The sequence below is a fragment of the Calonectris borealis genome, chromosome Z (assembly GCF_964195595.1).
Source record: "Calonectris borealis chromosome Z, bCalBor7.hap1.2, whole genome shotgun sequence".
In the NCBI taxonomy this organism is placed as follows: Eukaryota; Metazoa; Chordata; class Aves; order Procellariiformes; family Procellariidae; genus Calonectris; species Calonectris borealis.
In genome coordinates this window covers 35,532,245-35,558,655 of record NC_134352.1, presented here as the reverse complement: position 1 = coordinate 35,558,655, position 26,411 = coordinate 35,532,245, and the positions used below count along the sequence as shown (strand labels likewise).

The window sequence follows — 26,411 nt, the reverse complement described above, 5'->3', positions numbered from 1 at the left end:
CCCACCTTAAATCTGACATATACCTGACATGATTAGTTTTGTTAGTATCTTAATGCTATCATTACCTTCTAAGCAATGTACTTTTGCAATGGTTACACAACATTTAGGGAATGAATAAGCATCTACTGTTTGCAATTGTCTTTGCATAACTGGCTATTTTTACCATCATTTTGTGTTATGTGGGATATCAAACAATAAGTAACAGTTACCATGATTTTGAAAAATTCTGGCGTTACAGTTTATCTTTCAGTGGAATTCAACCTTAAGTTTACTGAGCATCACAACATAAAGTACACAAAATTCAGAAACGTTTTCTTGTAATTATGCCATTAAATAGAAACAACTATCAGACAAAAAATTGCAAATGTTGAATGTTTTCCAAAATGTGACTGTGATGCCTCACTTGAAAGAGTGAATTTGAAAATGTTAGAACTATAATCAACTCATTTCAAAGCTGAAGCAAAACCAGCTGTAATTGCTAAACAAACATGTAGTGTATTTGATTGTGTAGGCAATGTATAGATTAGAAATGTATGCTTTGTTGTTACTCATCTTGGATTTGTGTTGTCAGTTGCAAGACATTTCATTTGAAGGCTTTTATTCAAATTGGTATTCTTTGAATTACATTTGGTTATCTTGGCAGGACTCTTTCAGCTTGAGACTGTTTAGAACTTTTTATAGTATTAAATGCAATGATTGCTTTAATGTTGGAGAGTAACTTTCACAAGTCTATGGGGCCGGATGGGATCCACCCGAGGGTACTGAGGGAGCTGGCGGAAGAGCTTGCCGAGCTGCTCTCCATCATTTACCAGCAGTCCTGGTTAACTGGGGAGGTCCCGGATGACTGGAGGCTCGCCAATGTGACTCCCATCTACAAGAAGGGCCGGAGGGAGGATCCGGGGAACTACAGACCGGTCAGCCTGACCTCGGTGCCGGGGAAGATCATGGAGCGGTTCATTTTGAGGGCGCTCACGAGCCATGTCCGGGACAACCAGGGGATCAGGCCCATCCAGCACGGGTTCATGGAAGGCAGGTCCTGCCTGACCAACGTGATCTCCTTCTATGACCAGGTGACCCGCCTAGTGGATGAGGGAAAGGCAGTGGATGTGGTCTACTTGGACTTCAGTAAGGCCTTTGACACTCTCTCCCACAGCATTCTCCTAGAGAAGCTGGCGGCTCACGGCCTAGACAGGTGCACTCTTCGCTGGGTAAAAAACTGGCTGGACGGCCGAGCCCAGAGAGTTGTGGTGAACGGAGTTAAATCCAGTTGGCGGCCGGTCACGAGCGGTGTTCCCCAGGGCTCAGTACTGGGGCCGGTCCTGTTCAATATCTTCATCAATGATCTGGACGAGGGGATCGAGTGCTCCCTCAGTAAGTTTGCAGACGACACCAAGCTGGGCGGGAGTGTTGATCTGCTGGAGGGTAGGAAGGCTCTGCAGAGGGACCTGGACAGGCTGGATCGATGGGCCGAGGCCAACTGTATGAGATTCAACAAGGCCAAGTGCCGGGTCCTGCACTTCGGCCACAACAACCCCAGGCAACGCTACAGGCTTGGGGAAGAGTGGCTGGAAAGCTGCCCAGAGGAAAAGGACCTGGGGGTACTGGTTGACAGCCGGCTGAACATGAGCCGGCAGTGTGCTCAGGTGGCCAAGAAGGCCAACGGCATCCTGGCCTGTATCAGAACTAGTGTGGCCAGCAGGAGCAGGGAGGTGATCGTGCCCCTGTACTCGGCACTGGTGAGGCCGCACCTCGAATACTGTGTTCAGTTTTGGGTCCCTCACTACAAGAAGGACATGGAGGTGCTGGAGCGTGTCCAGAGGAGGGCAACGAAGCTGGTGAAGGGCCTGGAGCACAAGTCTTATGAGGAGCGGCTGAGGGAACTGGGGTTGTTTAGCCTGGAGAAGAGGAGGCTGAGGGGAGACCTCATCGCGCTCTACAACTACCTGAAAGGAGGTTGTAGTGAGGTGGGTGTTGGTCTCTTCTCCCAAGTAACTAGCGATAGGACAAGAGGAAATGGCCTCAAGTTGCGCCAAGGGAGGTTTAGATTGAACATTAGGAAAAATTTCTTTACTGAAAGAGTGGTCAGGCCTTGGAACAGGCTGCCCAGGGAAGTGGTTGAGTCACCATCCCTGGAGGTATTTAAAAGACATGTAGATGAGGCCCTTAGGGACATGGTGTAGTGGGCATGGTGGTGTTGGGTTGACGGTTGGACACGATGATCTTAGAGGTCTTTTCCAACCTGTATGATTCTATGATTCTATGTTTTTTGATGAATAGTTACTTATCCTCGTTCATTAGAGGTGTACTTGTTTTTTTGATTCTCTCAATCGTGGTGTATTTATTGTTATTCCATGAGACTTGTACAGCAGGAGTAGGGCAATAGCGCTTTTGCCCAAGCCAGCTGTTGAGGTGTCAGTCCTAAAAAAAGCCATTTCTAATGTGATAAATATATCATCAGAGCAAAGACAGCATTTGGATATCTGTTGTGGTGGACTACTGTCTCAGTTCAATAAATGAAGTCCCTGTTCTGGTGATGTCTGTGATCTGCCCGTGGCAGAGCTCATGCTTTACTGCTCTTAACCCTAGAAGAGCTCCATGTGAAGGAGACCTGATACCTCCTCTCAGGCAAGGATGCAGTTAAAATCCATCAAATGGCTGTTTTCATAGACATCCAAAAAATGCAGTCATTTTGTGTATGTTGTGTTTCTGTCTGGCATCTGCACTCCAGCTTTGATGCCAAAAGGAGAACCTATTCAGTGATGTTTCCTTCCTTCTGGAAACAGTAATTAAAGCATTCTTTGCATTCTACTTCTTTAACCTATCTAAAGTACTGCTTGAATTGTTAAAAATGTTATTCAACAGTTGTCCCTGATAGTATCCACAGGAAAAGGTAAATGTATTTTCAACACATACCTGCTTAAAAATCTGTGGTGCTTATGGGACCATGCTTAATAGAAGTGAAACATCATCTGCAGCCTGAAATATTTGCTGTTATCTCATAGTTCAGTAATCAATGGGGTTTCATTTCCAGCTTTTTTGGCAGCCTACTGCCGAACAGGTCATATGCTCTGGCTTTGTTTCTTCTAAGCCCCTGCCACTTCTGTCTGTGGCAGAAGTTAGGTACTAATTAGTCTCTGGTCACAGCTTCCCCCTAGCTTCCCTAGTCATGTAATTCCCCACAGGGAATTATGCAGATAACAACCCGCAGTGCCTAGTTTGTGCCATTTTTTCTGGGAACAAACCATAATGAAACTGTTACTTGTCCGTTTCCCCACGGTTCACAACCGAGGTAGTAATGCCGAAATTACACCAGCATAATACCATGCTTACATTATTCCAAGAATGAAGCAGAGAATGAAAGCCAAGACATAGTTTTATTCAGGCTTTTGTTTTTTTTTCCAATAAAGGCTTTGAGTGTTCATAATCTCTCAGTGTGAGATTTATAGGATAAAACTAAGCCAGTTCTTCAGACAATTACACCTTCAGTTAGTGGAACTGGTCATTTGAGTAAAGTTATATCGTTTATATTTATGGATTGGGCCATTGGGAAGGATATAAAGAGTGAGAACCTGTGTACCGAGAAGTTATTTAATAGAAACTGCATTGTTCTAATGAAGTTTTTTATTTAAAACATTATATAGAAGTGATGTAGTATGGAGTATTCTGCTCACTCCTTTCCCTTCCTTAAGTATGAAAAACAAGATCAAATTTTAGTTGTTGGCTACAAAGGACAAAATCCAAGTTGGAGTCAGTAATCAGGCAAGGTTCCAGTGTTCAGAGGCAGAGGCTGGAATCTTACACTAACTAATCAGACTTTCTTTGTTTAACAGCAAGTCTTCTACTTAAGAAGGAAGGATTTGAGATCCCCTGCTGTATCTTTTGCCCTTAAACATCCAGATATATTTTGTGGGTGTCCTGCTTTTGGCTGGGGTAGGGTTAAACGTCTTCCTAGTGCTGTGTTTTGGATTTAGTATGAGAAGAATGTTGATAACACACTGATGTTTTCAGTTGTTGCTAAGTACCCTCCTAGTCCAAGGACAGCTCCCATGCCTACCGACTGAGCTAGGTACACAAGATTGGAAGGGGACATAATCAGGACAGCCAGCCGAGCTGGCTAATGGGGTATTCCATACCATGTGACGTCATGCTCAGTATATGAACGGTAGGTGTGATCCAGGAAGTGCCGATCGCTACTTAGTTATCGGTCAGCGCAGGTGGTGAGCAATTGCATTGTGCATCACTCATGTTGTATATTCTATCATTATCATTATTATTTTCCCCATTCTGTTCTATTAAACTGTCTTTATCTCAACCCATGAGTTTTTCTCACTCTCACCTTTCCGATTCTCTCCCCGCCCCACCGGCAGGGGGAGTGAGTGAGCGTCTGCGTGGTATTTGGCTGCCTGCCAGGTTAAACCACGACAGTCCTTTTTGGCGCCCAACGTGGGGCTCGAAGGATTGAGATAAAGATAGATCTGATCAAAGTGTGTTAAGGCAAGATTGTTATAAGCATTCATTATATTGATTGGTCACAATGTTGATGTATTGGCTCTCAAAGTTGTGGGGCTGGCTCTCAATGTTGGGTCATGTAATACCTTGCCTGCAGTATGTGTTCCCTTTTGTGCTGTTTATCATTATTCGGAACTGGGCCAAGATTATCATTTTGCTGCTGTTATGAGGTGATAAAATCATTGGTTGTAAGTCTAATCTGGTATCTGTACTTGGCACTGCCGTCATCTCTGTACCTTGGGAACCACCTCTTAGAAACTATTAGTAATTACACTTCTTTCTCCTCGGAGAATGAATTTAAGGGGGAGACAGGATGGGACACTTTCTCCCACTTGTTCATCTTCCCTTCCATATCGTCAGAAACTCCTTTTTCTTCTATCCTCCTCTCGAAGATGTCCACAATATTCCCTGAGAATTTTGAATATCCTTGGGATGTTCAAACAAGCATGATCATATTGCTATGTCTCCTGAGTGTGGTTCAGGCCTTGTTTAGGGTTAAACAACTCTTCAGGAATACTGCCCAGAGATCAACCCTCAGCAACAAGAAAAGAGGGAGGGCAAACAGTGGCGCCTCATCGGGGCAGGTGGAGTGGCGGGTCCTGGGGGTGGTGGGCAGCGGGAGATCAACCCCAGCAACAGACACGGTGGCTGCTCAAAGCCCCACGACAGGCACTGCGGCTACTTCAACCACCACGACAAACCCTGTGGCTACTCAAGCCCCGGCAACAGTCACCGTAGCTTCTCCAAACCCTGCGACAGGCACTGTGGCTACTCAAACCCTGGCAACAGCCACTGCAATTAGTCCAACCCCCACGACAGGCACTGCAGCTACCCAAACCCCAGGAACAGGTACTACAGCTGAACCAGAGGACCAACCCTTGCTGTTATCCATCGCCCCTGTACAGAAGAAGAAATCTTGTAAGCAGAAGTCAGGTCGTTTAGAAAGGGATGATGGAAAAGCAGGGCCATCACGAGGAGGGGAGGAGGAAGTGAAAGAACTCATAAACGAGACGGAAACCACCCGATCCCTATCCCTGAGTGAGTTGCGAGATATGCGGAAAGATTTCAGCTGTCGTCCAGGCGAGCATATTGTTACCTGGCTGCTCCGATGCTGGGGTAATGGGGCCAGTAGCCTGCAAATAGAGGGGAAGGAAGCCAAACAGCTGGGATCCCTGGGAAGGGGGCGTTGACAAAGCAATTGGAAAAGGGACACAGGCCCTCAGCCTCTGGAGGCGACTCCTCTCAGGCGTGAAGGAAAGGTATCACTTCAAGGAAGATGTTATATATCGCCTAGGCAAATGGACCACTATGGAGAGAGGTATCCAGTACCTCAGAGAATTAGCCATACTGGAGGTGGTTTGTTGTGACCTGGACAATGACCAAACGCCCAAAGATCCAGATGAAGTCCAGTGCACGCGACCCATGTGGCGGAAGTTGGTTCGGAGCGTACCAGTGTCGCATGCCAGTTCGTTGGCAGTATTGTGCTGGAAAGAGGAAGAAGCACCAACGGTGGATGACATGGATAGCAGACTCTGGGAGTATGAAGAAACTGTCTCCTCCTCCCTTGTCTTGGCTGTGGAGAAACTGTCCCGGGAGGTCCAGCAACTCAAAGACAATAGGTCCTGTTCTCCACCTGTACGGACCAGTATCTCAGCCATTAGGAGTCAGTGTTCTTCTGCTCAAGAGAGAGGATATAGAGAGTACACACCACGGGGCACCCTGTGGTTTTACCTGCGTGACCACGGAGAGGACATGAGGCATGGAAAACCTACCTTCACCCTAGAGGCACAAATATGTGAGTTGCAAGGAAAGACAATGACACAAGGGGGTTCCCCCAGGAAAAATGCTGCTCCAGTTTTCAGGAAAAACCCGTCTCACAACAGTCCGGTTTCCAGTGAACAGTTCCGCAGACAGACTAGAAGGACTGATCTTACTTTGAGTTGTAACGGAGAAATTCTTGACTCGCGTTTGCAAGAAGTGAGAGATGGATACTATGACCAGAACTAGAGGGGCCCTGCCTCCAGCCAGGTGGAGGAAAGGGACAACCGGGTTTACTGGACTGTGTGGATTCGATGGCCTGGCACATCAGACCCACAGGAGTATAAGGCTCTAGTAGACACTGGTGCACAGTGTACCCTGATGCCATCAAGCCGTAAAGGGGCAGAACCCATTTGTATTTCTGGAGTGACAGGGGGATCCCAAGAGTTAACTGTATCGGAGGCCGAAGTGAGCCTAACCGGGAATGAGTGGCAGAAGCACCCCATTGTGACTGGCCCAGAAGCTCCGTGCATCCTTGGCATAGACTACCTCAGGAGAGGGTATTTCAAGGACCCAAAAGGCTACTGGTGGGCTTTTGGTATAGCTGCCTTGGAGACGGAGGAAATTAAACAGCTGTCTACCTTGCCCGGTCTCTCGGAGGACCCTTCTGTTGTGGGGTTGCTAAGGGTTGAAGAACAGCAGGTACCAATCACTACCACAACAGTGCACCGGCGGCAATACCGCACCAACCGAGACTCCCTGATCCCCATCCATGAGCTGATTCGTTGACTGGAGAGCCAGGGAGTGATCAGCAAGACTCGCTTACCCTTTAACAGTCCCATATGGCCAGTACGAAAGTCCAATGGAGAGTGGAGACTAACAGTAGACTACCATGGCCCAAACGAAGTCACGCCACAACTGAGTGCTGCCGTGCCGGACATGCTAGAACTCCAATACGAACTGGAATCAAAGGCAGCCAAGTGGTACGCCACAATTGACATCGCTAATGCGTTCTTCTCAATCCCTTTGGCGGCAGAGTGCAGGCCACAGTTTGCTTTCACTTGGCGGGGCGTCCAGTACACCTAGAACCGACTGCCCCAGGGGTGGAAACACAGCCCTACCATTTGCCATGGACTGATCCACACCACACTGGAACAGGGTGAGGCTCCAGAACACCTGCAGTACATTGATGACATCATTGTGTGGGGCAGCACAGCAGAAGAAGTTTTTGAGAAAGGGAAGAGAATAATTCAAATCCTTCTGAAGGCTGGTTTTGCTATAAAACAAAGTAAGACAAAATTTGGCTGCCTGCCAGGTTAAACCACGACAGTAGGTTAGAGTTTTTTCTCCCATCGTTCCTCCTGGAGACAATAGCTATTGTTAGAATAAGTAGAAATGTTCACATTATGCTTTTTGTGCCATAAGGTATTTTGCTAGAAGTATGCTAAGCAATAAACATTACTTTGCTAGGCTATTTGCTTCCATTATATTCCCGTGTTTCTTTTTTAAAAAAATCAGTATTTGACTTACCGGATTTATTTTGAGCCTCAGATTACAGTTTACCAACACTGACCTTTCAGAAATTACTGGCAATTGTATATCAGTTAAGAGGGTTTAAAGGATTTCCAAAACACATGAGAACAACTTGTATGTGTAACTGTGTGTATATGCCCTCATGTGCAGAAATGTAACTAGGTAGCTTAGGCTATTTGGGGAAATATGACCTTTAAAATTAATCCAGCTCAGGGTTCAACATTACTGATTTTATTTATAAGTTTTGTGTATTTCTGATTTATAGACTTTCCACAGCAGTCAGGACAACTCCTTCCAATACTGGGCAAGTCATGGAAGGATTCAAGCAATGGGCACAGAGCTGAAAAAATTTGGAAAAGGCCATTACAAGGGTTGTACCAAATTCCAGATATCCGGAGCACTGGTGTGATGTCTTAACTAAACAAAAGAAAACCACCTCTCCTTTTTGGCCTAAAAGTTTTGATCTACAATATATTGAGTTTTCATTGTCTTTTTAGGAATGAAATTCTGTTCATTTTTAGGATGTTATCTTCCAGATTTAGTGGAATGTGCGTCTATGGGTTGTTCAGAGATGGATTGTATATCGATAAACTGAGAGGAGAAATAAGCTTTCAGTTGTGCTTGCTGGTTTACATAAGAGGTGGACTACTACTTATTAGTACTTCAAGGATCTAATAAATGTGTTCCACTTACTCTTCTCAAATTGAAAATACATCATACTCCTTGACTAAATGTAGTTAGTTATGACACCCTTTACAGTCAAAGGTACTCTAGGAGGTAGGATGCCTCTGATGCTCTTCCGAAAATATATGTTGCTGTACTATTGACATCAAAGGGCTAGGACTATATGACACAGGCTAACTCCTTTTTTTTTTTTTTTAAACGGGGCACAAAAATGTAAAGAACCTTTTAAAAGAAACCGTTCTATTTCTGGTTTTCCTGCTTTAATAATTCCTTCCTATAATTTCATTACACTGTGCGTTATTCAGATTTGATACTACCAGGTACCACTATAGACTAAAACTATTTTCAGGGAACCCTTTTTCAGAATTCAGCAGTTGAGAGCCCTTTTTCTGGTACTTTTAATTCAGTTATTCATAAAATCCTGCTTACTCTAGCAGTAAAATGAATTCTGGGTGACAGGTAGCCAGACTGGGTTTTTTTGGCAGAAGCTCACCTATTAATACTCACACCTGCAAAGTTTATGCCACACATTTAAATTTGTTCTCACATTGAAATTGGCCTTCTCATCTCGTGTGCAATGCTGGAACCACAGCCATTCACACCACCAGTCTTTTTCACCCTTAAGACAGCATCTCCTCTTACTGTCTTTGGAGCATTTTTCCCGAGACCATTAATTTATATATTTTGGAGGGGGGGAACGGAGGAAATTGAGTAGCTTTTTCAATCAGCCATTCTAAAAATAGCTCTTACTGAGGTAAAGTCTCAGAATTTCCAGTCAGAGGTAACAGAGATCTTGTTGAAAGAATTGCACGTGCAAGAACCAGGGAGGGGGAAAGGAGAGACAGAGATTTAGCTCAAAAACTAGTGAAACGAAAAATCCACTGACTTGGTATTGCTCCAGTAAGTAAGAAAATTATTCTTTCATAAGGGTTCTCCATGTTAATTGCTTAAAAAAAAGTTTTGCTCTCTGCATGGAGAAGGCTCTGGAGTCTTACTACCACTCTGGTCATTGCCCAGGTTTCAGGAAGGTACTTCCTCCCTTCCCAGCTCCCTGTCATTCTTGGACAAGAGCCCTAGACAGTGTTAAACTCCTGTGCATGTAGCCAGGTGAGAAAGATGGTCTACGTCCTGCAGCTGTGCAGAAGTGGCTAACTACTTCCTTCCTATGTCTTTCACTTGCCAGCGCTACAAACTCGACCTACTCATTACCTCAATAGGCTTTCTACCGTATGACCAACTAGTTTGGAATTTGGTTTCCTTTGGTAGGAGATCAGATGTAAAGTAACAGGTACCTATTTCACAGAGTGAAAACGAAGGGGAAATTTTCAGTTTTCAAGTGCCTGCTGGTTTTAGTAGTAAAATTTTTATAGATTCGTTTTTCTTGTGGTTTTTTTGTTTTCCTTATGTGTCATAGCTCCTGTTGTACCTCAGTTATCAAAAAAAAAAAAAAAAAAACAAACCAAGAAAGAAATGCTACAAAACCTAGAAGATTTAAGACCCACTCTCTAAGAAAGTGACTGAATGAAACAGATATTTTGAAAATGCTGTGTAACTAGTTCCTAGCACAGGGATTCTTAAATTTAACTTGCTCACATACCACTGGTGGCCGTTGCTACCAGCTTTGTGATATCCTGTTCCTGTGTACAGTATTTGCATCTTCAGACAGCATTTCCATGCTGGTAAATGGTGATCACCATGCTGGTGATATCTTTATCAAAGTTTGGGTGCCTCTGAACTTTAGAATTAGTCTTGGAATTTATTTCTGGAACCGCTACAGCAGTGATGAAAAAGCATAGTGTAGTATTTTCTTGAGATTGAAGGTGTGCTTCAAGGGATAGTAAAACAAAGGAGTTTTCTTGCATGAGCATCCAGTGACTCTGCCATCGGGAAGGTGTCACTTTCTGGAAAAAGTAAGCTCTTCCTGCAGAGTCCTCATTTCGTCCAATTTTCTTACCTGTCTTTCTGACGTGATGTTTCAGACTGTGTGTATTCATGTTTAAAAGACTTAAGTGTTGTGAAAGACCTGTACTGCATGAAAGATCTCATCAAGGCATGCAGCCGGTTCCGGTTCTGTTTTGATTTACACACATGGTTTCATTTCATTGGATTAAATCAGATGGTAAGCAGTTCACCACATTATATATATTGTCTTTAATGTAGTAAATTAATGCAAGATTTCAGAGATTTCCTAGGGAATTAATTTGGTTTTGATTTATACCATCATTTGGAATTCTGGAATCTCTGCAGTGGGTAACTATGAAGTCTTAAGTGAAAGCCTTATTTCTTAGAAGTGTTTTGATTTAGCAAAAATGACACTTTCTTTTGTACATACTTGAACAGATATCTAAAATGTAGGGAATAGTTGTCATCATTTTGTAACTATTTTAATGTAAAATTTAAACTTTTTGTGTCCTCTGAAATGCTTAAATAACCTTATTAAAAACGCAAAATTTTCACTTCCTCTGATTCTGCTTCATAGTGTAAAATAAACAACAAAGGCCGCAGGATGCTTATATGTATGGATTCGTTAGGAAGTTTGAAGACGTTACCTGTAAGATAAATTGTCTTTTCTACAATGACACTCCAAATGACATGCCTGGGGAGAGGGATTGTTTTATTAATACCTTCACTTTACAAAGAACAGTCTTCACATTCTTAGTGGCCTTGTGGCAAAACTTAATTTTCATTTCAGTACTTGAATGTCCTCTGTAGATTCATATCTAAACAGAATTCTTCATGTATGGACCTTCCCACAGTGGGGAGTTATATTTTTAATATAGCATGCCAGATCTTTTTGGCACTCTTCTTTTGAGTTTTCAGTGTGGAGAATGTGGCAAGGGAGGGAGCAAAGTATTCATCACATAAAAGTCTCCTAAGAAATAACCCTTGCTAAAGTTTATTTCTCATTACTCATCTCGAGAATTTCTAGAGTGACAGGTCCAAGGAAATGATAGGTCTGTGTAAAAGTGCAAGGAATGGTCTGTGGGGTCAGGAATGTGAAGACCTTCACAGTGTCATCACAAGATAATTTCTGTCATACGCTCTTTCTGATGCTTCTCCTGCATTATCTGACATGAGACATGGGTTCAATAGTCTGATTTTTTTGTTTTGACTTTTGTTTCGCAGTAGGAAAGCTAATTTAAATTGTACCTGTAACTATCTTTGGTATCAAGCTGTGCAAAACATGCGGTATCATATCATTCCAACTGAAAAACATAACTCATCTCAAGCAAGTTAGAAAGTTGGCCCATGTTTTCCCATGTTTTCTCAGAATGCCTCCCATGTTAAACCTGGGCCACAGTTCACATTCACTGAAAGCTACTCAAAAAGGAAATATACAGAGGTCACTTAAAAGCAAAATTAGGTTACTAAAATGACCCTAAAAATCTTTGTGTGTCTAAAGATTGTCACAGTTGTAGTGGTTGCTTAAAATGGCTTGTTTGTATAAATGGTCGTGACATAGTCTTTACCCTCATGCTGTTCTTCCCGCTTATTCTTCCATTCCAGATTGCTCTGCTGTGCTTCACATCTCTAACAATACAGTCAGACTGCTTCCTCCTACGGCTTCTCATTGCCTCAGCTCCTCATTTTGCTTCCAATTTGTGCTGGAACAGGACACGGTGCTCTCAGTCCTGGTGCCAAGTGCCCTAACAGCCCCTTGTTACCTGCAGCAGCTCATTCAGCAGCCTGATGACATCTCTTTAATATGTATTTACATACAAAATTGTTTCAGTGTTCAAATGAGTCCACTGCTTTTAGTTAGCAGAAACATTTGAACGGATTAAAAATATCTGAAAAAAAGTGAAAATGCAACATTTGGTCACATTTGAAGAGGTTGGCCAAAATTCTTGCTTATAGTTGGAGTATTAGAAGGCCAGAAAGCAGTCAGATCTGATGAGCAATATTTCTGTGGTCGCAGAAGCCCAGAGCTGTCATGCTTGGCTACTGTACCATCCTCTTCCTTCAGCTCAAAAGCAGGATGTGTATTTTGGTATTGCATTGTAGCTGTTGTGTGCTTCCTAAAGATGGTACTCAGTATGTGTCCCAGACTGCTCTCACATACTCTGTGACTTGAAGTGGTGCACCCCTTGAACGTATAAGGAAAGCCTCCATTAGATGGCAAACAAAATTATTTGCAGTATGCAAACACCAGCAATATGTTATTCAATCTGAGTTGAATAACAACTTCATTTCAGAAAAGCTCTCTTTCCCTCTTTTTAATACAGTATGTTCAAATGCTCTGCTAATTATCCTATGTCCTTTTCTTTTTGGATAGATATTGATGAATGCAGCATCATCCCAGGAATCTGTGAAGGTGGTGAATGCTCTAACACTGTGGGAAGTTATTTCTGCATCTGCCCACGGGGTTATGTCACATCCGTGGATGGCTCCCGCTGTATTGGTGGGTATTCCACCCTTTCGGCTTTTAGAGCTCTCAAGGTTCTTAAGGCAATTTACACACAGCAACAAAAGAACTTCTGCCCCAACCATCTAGCACTCCCCTCCCGCCCCAGGACCTCACTATATGCTAATTCACTGTTATCTCTGATCCAGCTACTTAAAATTTGTAACACCCTCCTCTGATGATGATTGCCACTGCAACCGTCTCTATGTAGATAGTAGATCCCTCTGTGCTGACTGTATTGTAGCCTGAGAACTCCTGCCTGAGATCTGGATCTTCTTAGGAAAACAGCAATTAATATCTCTCTGTTGTCTAGGCAAACATAGGAAATGTTAATTATATTTGCTTCTCTAACCTGCATCTGATGAAGCCAAAAGCTAAGCTCGCTTTGGTTCTAAAGGAGCAAACATTTATCCTTACTTGGTACTTCAAGTTCCATCTCACATAGATTAATTTAACCTTTAGAGACCAATGTAAGGCACATCATACATAAACTCAGAAGACATAAGTAGTGTATGCTGAGGTGCCACTAATTTGGCTGGAACAGATAATAAAACAAACTAAATACTAGATTTCACTAGATTGTAGCTTTTCCAGGATAATTTATTTAAAACCTGTTTCTATATTATAAAAAAGATGTATGCTTATTTTCATGTGATTTTTTTTTTATACAGCTGCACGTGTTAAATATATGGTATAAACCATTCTGATGAATTAACTAAAAATACTGCATACCATGTATAAAAAACATTAACAATTGCCAATAATAGTGTCTTTTCTATATCTCATGTGGTTCTTCTTATTTCAGACATCTCAAAGCACTTTGTTCTCATGTTGGGAAAGGGATGGGAATTCTGAAGGGATTTCTGAATTACAGATAAATTATGTAAGCCAGTAGCAACACCAGACCTACAAGTGATTTCACAGGGATAATTTTTTGCACAATGTAGCCAGCTTTTGTTATCCAGGTCCATCTGAGGAGTGCCAAACTTCAAATATATTGTGGCTAGCCTCAGGAATACTGAGAATCTATGATCTCCAATACAATGAAAATTTCTATGCATTTTGGCATGTTTTTTGATCTGGTTTCTAAAGTCAGCTCCCGAAACCAATTGCATACAAATCACATGCCCTAGTCTTCTAAGGCAGGCCCTTATGTCACAGAGTCTCCTTCCCTTAAATGTACATGTGTCTGAAAGTTCTTGTGCTACCAAATGTTTATAGTATTGGAGTATAATTTGTATACTCTAGAAGTATAATTTCTCCTTTATTTAGGAGAAAAGTGAAGAATGTAATCCTTATTAATACGAATTTTTTATTCTTCCCAGTTTGAGATAAATATTTGCTTTTAACCAAAATACTGGGATGTGGCCGACTGTTGTAATTAGTACCATGTCCTTCCAAATGAATTGAGCTTTTCTCCTAGTCAGCAATCAGGAGTGTGACAAAAGATCTAGGATGTGTCCTTGAAGGAACTAGAGTATAATAAACACTGACATATTTATATAGAGTAGTTTTCACATGGCACTACTGAAAATACCCAGTCTACTGAGTAGAGCAGACTGGATAGCATTTCTTCAGTCCAAGGAAACATTCTTACACCAAGGAAAAATCCATTAAATAAATTTACTAATCATATAATCATACAGGTTGGAAAAGACCTCTAAGATCATCGTGTCCAACCGTCAACCCAACACACCATGTCCACTAAACCATGTCCCTAAGCGCCTCATCTACACGTCTTTTAAATATTTCCAGGGATGGTGACTCCACCACTTCCCTGGGCAGCCTGTTCCAAGGCCTGATCACTCTTTCAGTAAAGAAATTTCTCCTCATGTCCAATCTAAACCTCCCTTGGCGCAACTTGAGGCCATTTCCTCTTGTCTTATCGCTAGTTACTTGGGAGAAGAGACCAACACCCACCTCACTACAACCTCCTTTCAGGTAGTTGTAGAGCGCGATGAGGTCTCCCCTCAGCCTCCTCTTCTCCAGGCTAAACAACCCCAGTTCCCTCAGCCGCTCCTCATAAGACTTGTGCTCCAGGCCCTTCACCAGCTTCGTTGCCCCCCTCTGGACATGCTCCAGCACCTCCATGTCCTTCTTGTAGTGAGGGACCCAAAACTGAACACAGTATTCGAGGTGCGGCCTCACCAGTGCCGAGTACAGGGGCACGATCACCTCCCTACTCCTGCTGGCCACACTAGTTCTGATACAGGCCAGGATGCTGTTGGCCTTCTTGGCCACCTGGGCACACTGCCGGCTCATGTTCAGCCCGCTGTCAATCAGCACCCCCAGGTCCTTTTCCTCTGGGCAGCTTTCCAGCCACTCTTCCCCAAGCCTGTAGCGTTGCCTGGGGTTGTTGTGGCCGAAGTGCAGGACCCGGCACTTGGCCTTGTTGAACCTCATACAGTTGGCCTCGGCCCATCGATCCAGCCTGTCCAGGTCACTCTGCAGAGCCTTCCTACCCTCGAGCAGATCAACACTCCCGCCCAGCTTGGTGTCGCCTGCAAACTTACTGAGGGAGCACTCGATCCCCTCGTCCAGATCATTGATAAAGATATTGAACAAGACCGGCCCCAGCACTGAGCCCTGGGGAACACCGCTCGTGACCAGCCACCAACTGGATTTAACTCCGTTGACCACAACTCTCTGGGCTCAGCCGTCCAGCCAGTTTTTTACCCAGCGAAGAGTGCACCTGTCTAGGCCGTGAGCTGCCAGCTTCTCTAGGAGAATGCTGTGGGAGACAGTGTCAAAGGCTTTACTGAAGTCCAGGTAGACCACATCCACTGCCTTTCCCTCATCCACTAGGCGGGTCACCTGGTCATAGAAGGAGATCACGTTGGTCAGGCAGGACCTGCCTTCCATGAACCCGTGCTGGCTGGGCCTGATCCCCTGGTTGTCCCGGACATGGCTCGTGAGCGCCCTCCAAACCAACCGCTCCATGATCTTCCCCGGCACCGAGGTCAGGCTGACCGGCCTGTAGTTCCCCGGATCCTCCTTCCGGCCCTTCGTATAGATGGGCGTCACATTGGCAAGCCTCCAGTTGTCTGGGACTTCCCCAGTTAACCAGGACTGCTGGTAAATGATGGAGAGCGGCTCGGCAAGCTCCTCCGCCAGCTCCCTCAGTACCCTCGGGTGGATCCCATCCGGCCCCATAGACTTGTGAGCGTCCAGGTGGCGTAGCAGGTCATTAACTTCTTCCTCATGAATTATGGGGGGTTTGTCCTGCTCGCTGTCCCTGTCTTCCAGCTCAGGGGGCTGAGTACCCTGAGGATAACCACTCTGACTACTAAAGACTGAGGCAAAGAAGACGTTAAGTACCTCAGCCTTATCCTTGTCCTCGGTGGCAATGTTCCCCCCCGCATCCAATAAAGGATGTAGATTCTCCTTGGCTCTCCTTTTGTCATTAACATACTTATAAAAGCATTTTTTGTTGTCTCTCACGACAGTAGCCAGGTCGAGTTCTAGCTGGGCTTTTGCCTTTCTAATTTCCTCTCTGCACAACCTAACGAGATCCCTGTACTCTTCCTGAGTCCCAGCCAGAGCTCCCCGTTCAGCCAGGCCGGTTGCCTTCCCTGCGCGTTCTTCTTACAGCACATGGGGACAGCCCGCTCCTGCGCCTTTAAGACTTCCTTCTTGAAGAACGTCCAGCCTTCCTGGACCCCTTTGCCCTTCAGGACTGTCTCCCAAGGGACCCTCTCGACCAGTGACCTGAGCAGGCCAAAGTCCGCCCTCCGGAAGTCCATGGTAGCGGTTTTGCTGGCCCCCCTCCTTACTTCACCAAGTATCGAGAATTCTACCATTTCATGGTTGCTAAGCCCAAGCCGGCCTCCGACCACCACATCTCCCACCAGTCCTTCTCTGTTTGTGAACAGCAGGTCAAGCGAGGCACCTCCCCTAGTGGGCTTGCTTACCAGCTGCGTCAGGAAGTTATCCTCCACACACTCCAGAAACCTCCTCGACTCTTTCCTCTCTGCCGTGTGGTATTTCCAGCAGACGTCCGGAAAGTTGAAGTCCCCCACGAGAACAAGGGCTAGCGACTGTGAGACTTCTGCCAGCCTCTGGTAGAATATTTCGTCTGCCTCCTCATCCTGGCTAGGTGGTCTATAACAGACTCCCAGCAGGATATCTGCCTTGTTGGCCTTCCCCCTCATCCTTACCCACAAGCACTCAACCACATCATCACTACCATTGAGCTCTAGACAGTCGAAGCATTCCCTAACATACAGGGCTACCCCACCGCCTCTCCTTCCTCGCCTGTCCCTTCTGAAGAGCTTATAGCCATCCATTGCAGCACTCCAATCGTGAGACTCATCCCACCACGTTTCTGTGATGGCAACTAAGTCATAGCTACCCCGCTGCACAATGGCTTCCAGCTGCTCCTGTTTGCCGCCCATGCTGCGTGCATTGGTATAGATGCACTTGAGCTGGGCTGCCGATTTCTCCCCCGACATTGGCGTGCCGCCCCTAGGCTCTTCTCTGGTGAGCCTGGTTTTATCCCCTTCCCCCTTCGAAACCAGTTTAAAGCCCTCTCGATGACCCCACCGACTCATACACGAGAATCCTTTTCCCCCTGTGAGACAGCTGAACTCCATCTGTCGCCAGCAGGCCTGGTGCCGTGTAAACCTCCCCGTGGTCAAAGAAGCCAAAATTCTGCCGATGGCACCAGCCCCTGAGCCACATGTTGATCCGATGAGTTTCCCTGTTCCTTTCAGTATTCCGCCCTGCCACTAAAGGGATCGAGGAAAACACTACCTGTGCTCCCGATCCTTCCACCAGTCGCCCCAGTGCCCTGAAGTCCCTTTTGATCCCTTCGGGACTTCTCTCTGCAACCTCCTCACTGCCAGCCTGTATAACCAGTAGCGGGCAGTGATCGGAGGGCTGTACCAGACCAGGGAGTTTCCCAGTGATGTCCTTCACCCGGGCCCCAGGGAGGCAGCAGACTTCCCTGTGGGATGGGTCTGGCCGGCAAATTGGGCCCTCCGTCTCCCTCAGAAGGGCGTCACCAATGACAATTACCCTCCTTTTTTTCTTAGCGGAGGCAGTCGTAATTTGTGGGGCTGGCTGCCTCGCCTCGGGCAGCCCCCTGGATGGGCCTTCATCTGCATCCTCGTTCGTCTGGCCCTCAAGTTCCAGAGCCCCGTATCTATTGTGTAGGGGCAGCTGGGAATTTTGAGGTGAGGGAGGCCGGGCGGGGCTTCACCTGGTGCCCCGAGCAGGGACCTGTGTCCATTCCCCTCCATCGCAACTCCACTGCAACTGATGTTGCAGTTGTTACATGAAGTGTTTCGATTTTTGCCATAGTAGGATTTTTATATTATATATTTGTATCTAGTTTCTATTTGTATTGCTTTGTATCTTTTCTATCATCCATATTTCCTGTTAGCTTGAGCAGACTTTAAGATTGCATATTGGATTAATGCAAGACTAGTGTCACTGCAAATATGTGATCCTGCAGTAAACCAAATGTGGAAAGTGTTGATGCTGATCACCTCAGATAATTATTGGGTGTGTTTTGGGGTATTTTGGGGTTTGGTTTTGGGTTGTTTTTAATACAACTTTTTAAACATTTTAGTCCTTACATGAATTGAATAAGGGAAAGTAATTTTGAGAGTTCATGTTACTATATTTGGTTTTCTTTTTAAATTAACTTCCAGATCAGAGGGCAAGGACGTGTTTCTCCAACATAGTGAGTGGCCGCTGTGCACAGGAGCTTCCCGGTAGGTTCACCAAAAGGCAGTGCTGCTGTGAGTCTGGCCGGTGCTGGGCCATCGGATCTGTTCCAGAAATGTGTCCTGTCAGAGGATCTGGTGAGCGGCTTGTTGGTTGCTTGGTTTGTTTTCTCCTTCTTGCTGTCCATTCTAGTTGGGATGGAGGTCACTGGAATACTTTAAGCTGCTTTAAAATGTAGGCTGAATGGAAAAAGAAAGTCAGGAATTACATTATTATTCATTCTTGTGTTTTTAATACTGATGTTACCATCTGTGAACCATTTTTTTCTGGTCCATGATTGTTTGGGACTAGTTTCTTTAACGTCCTTTTGTTGACTTTGGAAATAGTTCTTGGGAAATGGGAAAGATTTTGTGGTCAAGCTCGAAGAGGAGATGACTCTGAGGGTCCATAGTTCTTTTTGATTTAAAGAAACAGCTGCTCTCTTGTTCCATTAAATTTTTGGTTACTTTGAACTAGAATTTATTCTTTCAACTCTACTCACAGAACAATAGTCCACATCCCTAATGAATGTATTTTCAGTTTATCTATATCAAGATCTCTGAGTGACCAGGGAGTTACAGCGCTGCTGGCAACATATCAACAAAAAGGTTTCAACAAATAGTTGTAAATTACAGTATTTCTTTTTTTTTTATTTTTACTGTCCTTCCTTAAATAACACCTGTACAATCATGGGATCTGCCTGAGATTAGGATTGGGAGAGGGAACAAAAAACATCAAAGAAACGAGGAGTTGATGTTCTGGTTTTTGTAGCATAAAAGATCTGTATCTTCGTTATAAGCTGACTCTGAAGGGTTGATTTACTTTATCCTTCTCTGTGCGTTCCTGATTAATAGATGAACACCGCAGACTTTGCGTGGATGGCACTCCTGCTGGAGGTGGTTCCAGAGGTGGTGCGGCAGGAGGAAACGGGTTCCTTCCCGGTGGCAATGGCAATGGCTACGGCCCAGGAGGAGCAGGATTCATTCCCATCCCTGGAAGCAATGGTTTCTCCCCAGGTGTAGGTGGAGCAGGGGTAGGCACAGGTGGTCAAAGTCCCACTGGAAATGGTCCAATAATTACAGGACTAAGTAAGTACTTGCATTGTTCTGACTTGTTTCTCTCTTTTTTTTATGCCTTCTATTTTTTCCTTTTCTTCTGCTTAGTTTTAAGTCTGGAAATAACATGGTGTTCTTAACACATAAAAATGCCTTTCTGTTCAAGCACATTTAAGAGACCTCAGTTGATACATTAGGAGGTTCAGGAGCCCTTTTTTTAACAAGAGTTTAGATGTAGAGATTTTTTCCTTCACTTCAGTTATAGAGTCCTTGAGCCTGTGCTGTCCCTGCTGATCTGTCTTGGTCAGCACTCATAAAACTCCAAATTTCTAACTGTTTTCCAAAAACCACTGGGGTTTAAAATAAACTGTTCTTTTTCCTTGTTCTTCCAAATGTAAAACTTACCTATTCTGCAGGATGACTGCCTTGACTGAAAGCCCAAGATGAATATTATTCAGAGGGAAGTCTCATATATGTAAAGTTGTTTATAAAGTGTAAGCACGTCTCTAGGATCAGAACCGTAAAGTTAATAAAATGCAAGGAGCATTACTAAGACAGGTACACCAAAAATAGTAAACACAGAGGAACAGACTGCTTCAACTTTCACCCAGATTGTAGTTTATTCATGAGGCCACTGACAATCTCATCAGGCTATTCACATAAATGGTAAATCATAATTAAGACTGTGTTTTTTGTTTCTGAGAGCTACTTGTTTTTGTTAGTTTACTGTCGTGTCAACACATAGTGCTTGGAAAAAATACTTGATTTGATGCATGTATTTATGCACCTGATAACATACTTTACGAAGCCGAGTGTAATCTTCATATTTACTTCTATTTGAAAATATGAATATTTGTCTCATGTTCTGTTTTTTTTATTAGCAATACTCAATCAGACAATAGACATCTGTAAGCACCATCCCAACCTTTGTTTAAATGGACGTTGTATACCAACCCTTTCTAGCTATCGATGTGAGTGCAACATGGGATATAAGCAGGATGCAAATGGGGATTGTATTGGTAAGTGCACATTTCTAAAATCCATTATTCACTTTTAAAATGCTAACATTTTTCTGCTTTAAATCTGTTTTTTAAAAAAAAAAACGCATATTCTTTTTCCCTCGCATACATACTAATTTTAATGATATTGCTTTTGTGAGAGTGCGTGCAAAGACCATGGTATTACTTACAATAGAATAATTTAAAATCTTCATGAGAGTTATCTGTGTCCTTAAAAAAAAAGGAATTCTTTAATCGCAAATACTGGTATTGAGTATTCCTGTTCTTGATGGGTATTGTACATTTTTGTCTTCACATTCAGTAAAGTAAGGTCTGTTCCACGTTCTCTTTTGTTATGCTTGCATAGCTCCATTTTTGCTACAGGAGTTAGTGTTGACTTATGTTCAAGATAACGAAGGGTAGAATTCATGTTTTACCTACTCGTAAGGATGAAAGACAGTTTGAAGGATATCAAGTCATTAAAAAAATGCATTAATTAACTTTTGGTTATATTTGCATTTCATATGAAAATATTGAATGCTAACTTTTTATAACGAGCTGAATTTGGGATTCTGCACTTTTATTCAGTTACTGTGGACTTCACTCTTGCAGTCTCAAAGGCTCATCAGGTATTTCAGCAAAAATACAAAATCTGGGGGTTCTTGTGGGGTAGTTAGAATCATAGAATCATAGAAACATTAAGGTTGGAAAAGACCCCTAAGATCCTCGAGTCCAACCGCCAACCCAACACCGCCATGCCCACTAAACCATGTCCCCAAGCGCCTCATCTACACGTCTTTTAAATACTTCCGGGGATGGTGACTCAACCACTTCCCTGGGCAGCCTGTTCCAAGGCCTGACCACTCTTTCAGTAAAGAAATTTTTCCTAATGTCCAATCTAAAGTGTGTGGAGAACAATCCTGTATGCAGGATACAACTTAGTAAACATGTAAGATCCTAAATAGAAAGGTCTGGTTATATTTCTGATTGAATATTTGCTTACTGATTCGTTATAAAGAGATTTGAGATCTGTGAATGAAAGATATCGTACAAGAGCTTGTTAACAATAGGCTTTTCTCACTGAAACTGTGCTTTTAGAATCAATTTCTAGAGTGACTGTGGATTAGAGGAAAATACAGAAACAAAGGAACGCAGAAAATTGCAGCTACATGAATCCTTAAAAAAATCTTCTAATCCACGACTATGCAGTTTACGGTATGCAAGTGAGAATAGTACAGGCAGATTTTGACATACATGCAGCAGAATGGGTATCAACCAGAAGCTGAGCTGGGAATACTGCATCTCTGAGTTGCAAATTCTTCCACCTCCAGCTGAATTGCAAACTGAGTATCAGGACCTGCCTGGCTTGGCACCCTGCCTTCTGGAAAAGTGAAATGTGACAACTGTTGAATAGTACTTTTCCTTTGATATCCCTGTTTCTTACCATGTTTAACCTCTGTTTTCCTTTCTCAAATTGACTTGATATACTGCACCTGAAAGTTTGCGAGGCCCCCTAGCTAAGGCCATTCGCTTGCACCAGGGAGGTCAGTTATAGCTGCATCATTTCTGACAACTGTTTGTACACTGTCTTCTTAAGAAGTGTCAGTTGATAGAGATTCCACCACTTCCCCAGGCAGTTGCAGTGATCCAATAGTTGAACTTCCAGAACGTTTTCAGAATGTCTAATCTAATTTAAACACTATATTGCAAAAAATTTCAGTTCATTGTTTCTTGTCTTGTCCACAGTATATAAGGAAAGCAGTTCAGTACCCTTCTCTTTGCAATTTTGTGTACTTGAAGACTGTTACAATTCTTCTTCCAAGTTGTCCTCTATGATATAGCAAGTCCAACTTTTTCAGCTTCTTTTGTTTGGCTGAGAGTTTTCTGTACCTCTCATCTCTGGCTGGGAAATTCAAGAGGCTTAGTCTGTTGCTGCATCCTTGGGCCTCAAGAGCTATAAGTGCATTGTAAGTGGGGAGTGGGAGTTTTACTATAAATCTGTCTTGCATGGCTATTCTTTCTTTAAGCGGCCTCTAAACCACTCATTCGCGACAACAGTATGTGGAGAGCCCTGGAACTTTTGTTCCCAGCACTAAATTTTGCGTCGTTGAAATCAATAATATTTTTAACTATGGTGGACCCTGACTCTTGAGGAATTGTCTTGAGATGTGCTGAGCATCTTCTGAAAGCTGGCATGTTGAACTAATGTTTCTTGATGAAATCTAGTTTACAGCTTGTATTCATATTCTTTGTTATTTGGGGGCAAGTTCAAATTATTGTGTGAAGCACACAGATGTTTGTTATTTATTTGATAACACAATGCATTTATTAAATTTTTATTATTTTTGCTTTCTAAGTTCAAATGAAGAAATAAAGATGAGTAATGATAGAAATCTGAATATATGGTTGTTACAAAGTTAGCAACTGAAAAAACTGAAAGGCTTTTTTAAACTGTACTTTTTGAGACAACCATCCTGTGTTCGAATCATTACAAAGCAGTGATAAATAACATCATGGTAGAGCATAATTATGTTAAATGCTTGCTCATGCTTATGAAGAATTATTCTGCATGAAGAAATATATTGAAAGAGGACATAGCTCTAAAAAATGAGCCTGCATACCATGGAAAGGCACAATGTCACCTGTTCCTAAAATCATTTCCTATTAAGATAAGACAAATTTGGCTGAGCTACTTTGTGCTTTATTCCAGCAGATAGCATAAAGCTGGCCTGTGATTAAGTAGCAGTTCACTGTGACATATGAGGTTTGAATGCTGTTAAACTCACAAAGCCCTTTTTTCAGTTTGCAAAGCATGGAAAATAAATGGCAGCGCCGAGGTAAAAATTAGTATGGTTTGATACTATTACAAGCATTGCATTATTAATCAAATGCGTATATTGATAATGTGGCATATATAAGTTAAGAATTTAGGAAAAAATGAATTGTGAAAAATAAAGTCAAACCAAAGCAAGTGTTGATGCAGGTGAAAGGTTAACTCCTAAATAAGAGATAACTCCAGATTAAATACTAGGAATTAATAATGTTAGGAAATTTTAGGTAAGTAGATAAACCAAAGGCCTCACCTGAGCTTGGGTGACCTTTTAGACTTTATGTCTAAAGTTCTAAAGGTCTAAAGTTCTGCTTTTAGTGAACACCAGTTTCAGTAACACTGGCACAAAAGAAATGGTGCCTTTGGCTCCCTTTTGGCTTCCCAACTTAAAGGACCAGGTAGTAATGGGCTGAGGCCAACTGTATGAGGTTCAACAAGGCCAAGTGCCGGGTCCTGCACTTCGGCCACAACAACCCCATGCAACGCTACAGGCTTGGGGAAGAGTGGCTGGAAAGCTACCCGGAGGAAAAGGACCTGGGGGTGCTGATTGACACCCGGCTGAACATGAGCCGGCAGTGTGCTCAGGTGGCCAAGAAGGCCAACAGCATCCTGGCCTGTATCAGGAATAGTGTGGCCAGCAGGAGTAGGGAGGTGATCGTGCCCCTGTACTCGGCACTGGTGAGGCCACACCTCGAATACTGTGTTCAGTTTTGGGCCCCTCACTACAAGAAGGACATGGAGGTGCTGGAGCGTGTCCAGAGGGGGGCAACGAAGCTGGTGAAGGGCCTGGAGCACAAGTCTTATGAGGAGCGGCTGAGGGAACTGGGGTTGTTTAGCCTGGAGAAGAGGAGGCTGAGGGGAGACCTCATCGTGCTCTACAACTACCTGAAAGGAGGTTGTAGCGAGGTGGGTGTTGGTCTCTTCTCCCAAGTAACAAGCGATAGGATGAGAGGAAATGGCCTCAAGTTGCGCCAAGGGAGGTTTAGATTGGACATTAGGAGAAATTTCTTTCCTGAAAGAGTGGTCAGGCCTTGGAACAGGCTGCCCAGGGAAGTGGTGGAGTCACCATCCCTGGAAATATTTAAAAGACGTGTAGATGAGGCCCTTAGGTACATGGTTTAGTGGACATGGTGTGTTGGGTTGACGGTTGGACATGATGATCTTAGAGCTCTTTTCCAACCTTAATGATTCTATGATTCTATGATTCTAATGTACTAATTTAATCTGAGAGTGGCTTTTGGGATTAGTCCAGAATAGGATTTAAACTCTGTGGTTGAGCCTATTGTGAAATGCTTCATTTGCTCTATCTTTGTGCCCCTTTATACTTCGGTTGCAGCAAGTAAAGCTATATGGATTTAATGTAAACTTTTTTATTTTTCAATTCTCATTGAAGAAATCGTGCATGAAAAAATGAAGTAGGACAACCATCTATGGTTTAAAAGGCCCATCAGATTTACATGTCTGGGTGCTGAAATTGATTGACAGAAAGATATAATGTGTTCTTAACAGCTGGGTGGCATTCTGTCCCTTTGTCTTTTGTGGGGTCACCTTGTAGGCCACCAGCCTTGTCGTTCACCTTCCACTCCAGGCTTGTGATAACAGTGAAATTGTATCTGATTTTCAGTTTGAGGTTAAAGTGCCTGAAAACTGTGAGACTAGATTGATAGGTGGATGGAAAAAAAAAATTGTCGACCTGCTTAATTCTCTAACACACAGTATGTGCCCAGGAAGAAGGTGTATTACTTAGGGAACTTAGTCTCGACTTTGTAATGCACACCTCAGCATGAAACAGTAGTCTGAAAACTGAGGCAATTTTGTATGTGCTGGGATCAAAACAAAAGTTTCAGCTGGTTTAACAAAAGCAGAAGATGCTGTGCCAGCTACAGTAATGTCCTAGGTTGAAAGTGGGGGAAAAACTCTAATAATGCTTCCAGCACATTTAAGTCATTTTGCCTATTTTTTTCTGTGTGAAACAAATCAGTCATTACTAATTATTTTGCCTCTTCAGTGGTTTGCCTTTCAAGTAGCTGCTTATATTCAGAACACTTTTTATAAGAGAGTATACTTTGTGAATATTTATCTTAGATAACACAGCTTTCTTTCACTGTTGCTTTCTAATTGTATTATAAAGAAGTAGCCAGAGTTTCTTAAGTGCCACGCTAAATCATGGATTTGTGAATGGTAGTTGCTATAAATCACACAGAAAGTTGTCTTGGAAATGTAGGCAGGAACTTAACTGCATGGAATTTCTGATACTATTAAATGAAATTAAAGGCTTGCTTGGATACTCTTCTCATTACTGAAAGAACAGTCTTGGGGCATTGGGAACAGTTAGATTTCACTGACTGGGGTGAGATTAATGGAATATAAATGAACACTGCTTCCACACTGCTCTATCTCTCTGGCTGCCTACTCCCCAGGCAATAAATTAAGAAGCCAGAATCGTTAGGTATTTTTGTATAGAGTTAAAGAAAAGTCTTATTTCAAAATTATCCTGCCAAATCAAAAAATAATGGTGTTACATACTGCTCTCTGACTTAAACTTGTATTATGCTGCTCTCATGATGGGACATGCCTGATGCATCAAGGACCATAAGTGTCCTGAGTGATCTGACACTGAATGGTCAGTCCCTTTCCCCAAACTGATAGCTGTAATATTATTACCTTTTCTTATTTCATTCTGTTTATAAAAACTCTGGATAAAACAGTAGAGGCTTTGAAAGTGACAGCAAGCCTGTATCTGTATTCAATTTTAGTTGTTTTGCAAATACAAATCTCCATATTTTAAATTTTATAATACATCTTCAGACTCATCGCAGTGAGTCTTAAGGGGGTTTTGGAAGTTCCATACTGTGTCTAGTGAAATTCTGACAAGTGTTACAGATGAAACGCTGAAAAGTGGAGATAAGTGTGATGCAAGTGGTGAAAGA

General features: G+C 43.2%; 1 protein-coding gene across 2 annotated transcripts in view; it reads left to right on the top strand.

Moving 5' to 3' along the window:
- Positions 1 to 26,411, top strand: part of FBN2 (fibrillin 2) — a 184,239-nt gene that overhangs the window by 55,549 nt on the left and 102,279 nt on the right. For both annotated transcript variants that reach the window (XM_075136377.1, XM_075136376.1), the window contains exons 8-11: positions 12,761 to 12,886; positions 18,544 to 18,696; positions 19,453 to 19,686; positions 20,535 to 20,672. In XM_075136377.1, coding sequence (XP_074992478.1) covers positions 12,761 to 12,886; positions 18,544 to 18,696; positions 19,453 to 19,686; positions 20,535 to 20,672 — 651 coding nt within the window. The remainder of the gene's footprint in view (positions 1 to 12,760; positions 12,887 to 18,543; positions 18,697 to 19,452; positions 19,687 to 20,534; positions 20,673 to 26,411) is intronic.